Source organism: Hyaena hyaena, unplaced genomic scaffold (genome assembly GCF_003009895.1).
Source record: "Hyaena hyaena isolate Hyena2069 unplaced genomic scaffold, ASM300989v1 scaffold_302, whole genome shotgun sequence".
Lineage (NCBI taxonomy): Eukaryota > Metazoa > Chordata > Mammalia > Carnivora > Hyaenidae > Hyaena > Hyaena hyaena.
In genome coordinates, this window is record NW_024080936.1 from 117,664 (window position 1) to 124,367 (window position 6,704).

General features: G+C 55.5%; 1 protein-coding gene across 2 annotated transcripts in view; it reads right to left on the bottom strand.

Moving 5' to 3' along the window:
* Window positions 1-1,790: 1,790 nt before the first annotated feature.
* SHC2 (SHC adaptor protein 2) overlaps window positions 1,791-6,704 on the bottom strand; it is a 31,104-nt gene continuing 26,190 nt past the window's right edge. For both annotated transcript variants that reach the window (XM_039248054.1, XM_039248053.1), the window contains exons 12-13: window positions 3,456-3,589; window positions 1,791-1,875 (exon numbers count right to left, since the gene is read on the bottom strand). In XM_039248054.1, the coding sequence (XP_039103985.1) occupies window positions 3,461-3,589 (129 nt within the window). In that variant the 3' untranslated portion in view covers window positions 1,791-1,875; window positions 3,456-3,460. The remainder of the gene's footprint in view (window positions 1,876-3,455; window positions 3,590-6,704) is intronic.

The following is a 6,704-nucleotide window of genomic DNA, read 5'->3' on the forward strand; positions in this document are numbered from 1 at the left end:
TCGCAGCTCTCCCTGGCGCGAAGCTTCACCCCAGCTGTGTCCTCCACCCCACCGCCACTCATACAGGTCACCCGCCTGTTCCCTAAATGTGCTGTGAGCCACACACACCACAGGCCTTTGCACACGCTAGTTCTTCTGCCCCGAACGCCGTCCCCTCCCCTGGGGCTCTCACCCTCCAGATCACAGCCCCTGTGTCATCCCACAGAGAAACGCTCCTGGGTCACCAGGGATCTCTCTCCTTTTCAGGGGAGTTGTCATTACACACTTAGCGGTGACTTGCTGATGAATGTCGCTGACTCTTAGCTCCACAAGGACAGACAAGTCTCGGGTCACTGCTGCATCCCTGTTATCCACCAGAGGCCCTGGCAGGTAAGAGGGGCCCAATGCAGGCTTACTAAAGGGTATCCGGGCGGGGGGGCGGGGGGGGGGGGCCAGTGAGTGGAATGGAGAATGGACGAATGGATGGATGGATGTGGGATGGGTGGGCTGACTGGTGGCTGTCAGTCTCCAGGTCTCTAAAGTAAGAGACATGGCATCAGAGTCTCCTCTGTGTTTTGGCGGCTTCCCCCCTGGTTACAGACAGAGTGTCTGCTGCTCCCCCACCCTCACCAGGCCCCCCCAGAGCATGGGGCGGCGCCTTCTGACTGCAGAGAAATCACTGCAGATCTCTCAGTCTCCCCAGAGAGCCAGGCCCTGGGCAGACGTGTGGCCCTGGCAGGGTGTGGGGACGGCTAGGGAGGGTCAGAGGAGGGGTTCCGGGGAGAGATGGAGATCTCTGGGAAGGAGAGGTGTGACGTCATGTGAGGGAAGGTCTGGAGCGCAAAAGCTGTGTGCTAGGCGTGAGCAGGGGCTCTGAGGGTGACAGGGGTTCTGAGGGGAGTGTGCACACCTGAGAAGTCGGGCACTTTCAGGGGTAAGTCAGGAGCAACTTGGAGGGGAAAATGAGGGCATCTTGAGAGAGGGTTGCTGCCTTCAGGAGTAAAGCAAGGTGTTCCCAAGGAGAACATGGGGGTGTGGGTAACAGAGCAGCCGGGGTGCTTTACCTTGGGGTAAAAACAGAGGTGCGGGCGAGGTACCAGGGGTTCCGGGCCAGTAGACCACTGCCCCCAAGGCCCAGCGCCCTCCTCCCACCCCCCACATCCTCCAGCCCCGGGAGGCCACACCTGGGAGGCTGGCCTCGGCCTCCCAGCCAGAGGGCCTCTCGATGTGCGGGGGGGTTCGCTTCCTCTTGGTCATTCCCACATGGAATCACCAGCAGATCCCAAATGGCCAGGGCAGGTTGGCAGCTTGGGAGGGCAGGGCCTCACAACCACTCCCCACCAGGGCCGGGTGTGCTGGCCTTGCCTGGAAGCCCCCCATCCCAGCTGAGCTCCAAGGCTACCCCCCCTTCAATATCAGCCCAAAGCACCCAATTCTTCCCCATGAAAGACAACTGTGCACTGATTTTTCAGGTGGACAAAAGAGACAGTCAAGGACAGGAATCCCTGTTTCCAGGGACAGAGCTGAAGTCCATCTAGGAAGAGAGATGGTGCCTCCTTAACCCACCGGGGGCCCTGCCAGGGCTCAGAGACAGAGCTTGTCTTTAATATATTTTCTTTAGAGGTGAGAAAAGGTTCTGTCTTTGGTATGGACACCCTCACTCCTCAGAGGGTGGAGGCAGGCAGGGCGTCAGCAAGATAAAGGGGTCTTGGGCCCCCATCTCTTGGCCTTGGTGACCCAGCCCAGGGAGGCTGGAGAGAGGCCTATGCAGAGGAAGGAGAGACAGCGGCGGTTCCAGCCTGACCAGGGTCCGGAGAGAGAGGCTGAGGAGCCCGTAAGGCCACAACAGGGGGCACGTGCGGAGCAGGGCAGGAGCCGGGAGCTGAGAACCATCACCTGGGGAGCAAAGAGAAGGAGAGGTCAAGGGTCAGCGGAGATGGCAGCCAGAGACCTGGGTTCCAGTGTCAGGTCCCCTGAACCTCCGTGACTTGGCCCAGGGAGGGCCTTCAGGCTGAGGGGCCGGGGCCAAGTCTCAGCTCCCCTATGTTCTTAGTGTGACCTAGGGTAGTGCTCTAATCTCTCTGTGCTGTTTCTGCTTCTGCAAAATGAAAATGCTAACAACAGTGCCTGTTTCAGGACCCCCGGGGAGTCTGTGGAGTTCAGGGAGGTGCTGAGCATCCGGACGCAGCAACTGCTGCGTTAGCAGCTATTACTACTGCCATCAACATTGTTTCTCGGGTCACAAACCCCTTCTGGGAAGGGAAGCAAGCGAGGATGGCAGGCACTGCCGGTCATTTCAGGCGTCCCACAGCCCTTGAAGCCCTTCGCCAGACTGGAAACCCCTGTGCCTGCAGCCTGAGGCCTGGGTGGGGGAGGAGGCAGCACAGTGACGTTGTCATGGGGACAGGAGAGCAGCCCAACCTGGCTGGAAGCTCCTCTCTGCTGAGCCCTTGGGGGAATTCCACAAACCCCTTCCTTTGCAGCCCCTCCCTCCCCAGCTGAGCCCCCAGGTCCTGGCTTCCAAACCCCAGGTTCTGTCTTTCCCTCCACAAGACAGTTCACGCCACCCCCACCCCGCTGCGCCCACAGCTCACAGGCATCTCCTGCCTAAAGCTCCCCCACCTCCCCCAGAGGTCCCAGTCTCTCACCTAAAAGGTCCTGCCTGTCCCTCCCCAGCTCAAAACCTCCCCATGGCTCCCCAGCACCAAAAGCCAAAGGTCAAGGGTGCACTTTTTCATCTCACGCGCCTCTCCTGAAACACCCACCAGACCCAGGCCACGCTAGTCCCCCCTCCAGAAAAAAGCCCCCTCCTTCCCGTTAAACACAGAGATGCCGTAACAACTCAGCAACTCCACGCCTAGGTGTGTGCCCAGGAGCAACGAGCACACGTCCACACAAAAACCTGGATATGCATGTTCTGAGTGGTATTATTCGTGACCGCCAAAAAGTGGAAACACCCAAATGTCCACTGAGTGAAAGAATAAACACGTGTCCACCGCGCACGCGCCTGCCACTCCGGAGCGTCCACCGCGCACGCGCACGTCCCTCAGGGGCGTCCACCGCGCACGCGCACGTCCCTCGGCCGCGAGCACCAGCGAGGCGCCGTCACCCGCCGCCCCGCGGACGGACCCGAACACACGACGCTGGGGGAGGGAACCAGACACGGGAGGCCACGCGGGTGTGAGTCCACGTGTGAGAAACGTCCAGAACAGGCTCCTCCACGGACGGGAGGGGGCTGGGAGGGGGGGTCTGGGGAGCGGGTGGTGGCCGATGGGGACGGTGTACCTTTTGGGGTGGTGGAAGTTCCGGAATTAGGTAGAGGATGGTTACACATCTCTAAACATGCTAAAAAACTACCGAGTTGCAGACTTTAAATGGGTGAATTATGTGGTTTGTGAATTCTTTCTTAATTTTTAAAATGAGAGAAAAGCTGGCAAATGGGTGAAGGCTGAGAGCGCGTGGGGCCGTCTACGCACCTGGCTCAGGGCTCGCGTTTGACCACACCGCGCAGATGCAGCTCGCTTTCGGCGGCCACGATGGGCTGCCCGTTCTGCAGGTGGTAGTCGATCAGATGGCTGATGCTCTCAAAGAGCACGTCCTTCGTCCGCACCTGTGGGGCCAGAGGCCGGGCGTCAGCACCGCTGGGAGCTGGAGAGGCCGCTGACCGGCTCTGCAGCCTCCAGAGCCCTCGCTCCAGCCTTGATGCGCGCTCCGGTCTGAGAGCCGCTGGCTCAGAGGCCTCCAGGACTTCACACATAGAGTCAGACTCAAGGCTCCAGAGTTAGGAATGGACACAGGCTCGGAAACTGCTAGAGTTCTGGGGCCACACTTGCTATAGCAGATTGAATGGTGGTCCCCAAAAAGTCGTGTCCATGTCCCAAACCCTGGAACCCGTGGACAGGAACTTATTTGGAGAAGGTGTCTTTGTAGATGTGTCTCTGATGCAGTTCAAAGACAGCTGATGGTTAAAAACACACAGGCTTCAAAGATGTCAAGACAGATGAATGGAGGGGAGGGGGAGAAAGAGTCTTAACATGAGCTCATGCTGGTGGCCCCAAAGCCAATGGCCGGCATCCTTAGAAGAAGAGAAAACTCGGACACAGAGAGAAAGCAAGGCAGTGATGGCAGGGGTGTCAACAAGTCAAGGACACCAAGGGCTGCCACCCCCTCCAGAATCTGGGGGAGCCTCAGAAGCACCCAGCCCTGCCACACCTGAGTCTCTGACCTCCAGCCTTGGGAGCCAGGAGAGGATACTCTTGTGTTGTTTAAGCCACCTGTCTGGTAGCTGTTTGGCAGGACAGCTCTAGGACATGAACGTACCCCTGAAATCTTGCAGACGCCTAATGGAAAGCAACCTGTTGTGTCTTAGAGTGAGAAGATTTTAGCATCACCACATGCTAGGACTGGACACAACACAGACGGTAACCCCCTGCCCCTCCTCCCTGCCAGAGATTTCATGGACGGGCTCACCTGACACACAGCATCTGGGGAGCAGGCTTCAAATGCACCTTCCTAGGCCCAATAGCAAAACCGCCTATTTCCTTGGAACTGGGAGTCTATGTTTTAGCCAAGTATTTGAGGAAGTTCTGACGTTTCTCCAGGGTTAGGACCTGCCAGTCCTCTCCCACAAATCCACTTAGCAGAGAGGGCCCTGGGCCCCAGGGCTACCGACATCACACACTAGGCCAGAGGTTGCAGCTGTGAGCCAGACACTGGGGACCTGAAAGGACAGGCACCTGGGGCCCCCACCAGACCTGGGCCAGACACCTCCCCCACCTGAGTGTGACCCACACAAAGAGACAACATGGAGCCACCCAGGGCAGCTCTGAGGATGCAGCTGGGTGAAGGGACAGCACCTGGTAAACTTTGGGAAGACCCTTGACCCCCAAGCACCTTCTCACCTGGGAAATAACCTGTAAAGCCCAAGGCCCTTGGGTGCTCCAGAATGCTTCATAAACCGTAGAACTCCTTGTACAATGAAAAATGCTTTGTACACACTAAAATGCTTTAGGAACTATTGAATACCAAACCTGAACTTGACTCAAAGCAATGGTAAGATGCATCACTGTTTTTTATAAATGTTTATTTAATTTTGAGAGAGACAGACATAGCAGGAGTAGGGGAGGCTCAGAGAGAGAGGGAGACACAGAAGTAGGCTCTGAAGCAGCTCCAGGCTCTGAGCTGGCTGTCAGCACAGAGCCCACCATGGGGCTCGAACCCACAAATCGCGAGATCATGACCTGAGCCAAAGTCACCCGCTTAACTTACTGAGCCACCCAGGCACCCCGATGCATCACTATTTTATGTACCACAAGCAGAGGGGGGAAAAACTCCCAAATATTGATGTAGTTCAAAGACACAGCTGATGGTTAAAAAACACGCAGGCTTCAAAGATGTCAAAATAGATGAACGTAGGGAATGGGGGGAAAAAGAAAGAGAAGCATACCACAAGCGACTCAATGATAGAGAACAAACTGAGGGTTGATGGAGGGAGGTGGTGGGAGTGGGCTAGATGGTGATGGGCGCTAAGGAGGGCACCTGTGATGAACAGCAAGTGGTGTATGGAAGTGAGGGATCACTGACACTACTGAAGACAGTTTTGCCATACATGTTAACTAGCTAGAATTTAAGTAAATACTTGATATCAAAAAATAAAATTTATATTTTAAAAAGGAACTAAACTTAGTCTCTTCCAAAAGAGAGAGAGAGAGAGAGAGAGAAGGGCGCCTGGGTGGCTCAGTCAGTTAAGCGTCTGACTTTGGCTCAGGTCATGATCTCATGGTCCATGGGGTTGCAACCCCACATCGGAGTCTATGCTGACAGTTTGGAGCCTGGAACCTGCTTGGGATTCTCTCCCTCTCTGCGTTTCCCCACCCACCTTGTTCTCTCTTCCATGTTTCTCAAAAATAAATTAACTTTTAAAAAATTTAAAAAGGGGCGTCTGGGTGGCCCGTTCGGTTAAGTGTCCGACTTCTGCGCAGGTCATGATCTCGCAGGTCGTGGGTTTGAGCCCAGCATTCGGCTCTGCGTTGACAGCTCAGAGCCTTGTGCTGCTTCGGATTCTGAGTCTCCCTCTCTCTCTGCCCCTCCCCTGCTCATGCTCTGTCTCTCTCTCTCTCTCTGTCTCTCTCTCAAAAATAAACATTTTAAAACGTTTAATAAATAACGAGAGAAAAGTATGCATCATGAAGCAGCAATTCAGTAACTTCTAGACCCTAGAACTCCTTGCAAACTGAAACATGCTTTATACGGCTTAAAATACAGTATAAAACAAAAACACCGTATTTATCACTCAAAGACATCAGTGTAAGATGTATAGTGATGATAGACCATGGGAGCGAAAGCGCAACTTATAATTGATCAAATATAATATTTTGTAACTCCTGAAAGGCCTTGAAACTGCAAAAGGTTTTGTAACGCCTAAAACGCTGTATAGACTGGGAACTCTTATAAACCCTAAAATTCTAGTTGAACTGGAAAATACTTTGTAACCCTAAATTACCCGATAAACTGAAACAGAATCTGCTTTGTAACCTTCAAAATACTTTGTTAAACCTGAAGGTGCTAAGGCGCGCGCCCTCCCGCGGTCTCCCTGCCCCGCCCCCGCCGCTCTCCGGCCCCGCCTCCACTCCCCCGCCCATCCCACCTGCGGCCTCCCCCCGCCCCCCGCCGCTCGCGGGCCCCCCCCTCCGCTCCCCCGCCCGTCCCACCTGCGGCCTCCCCCC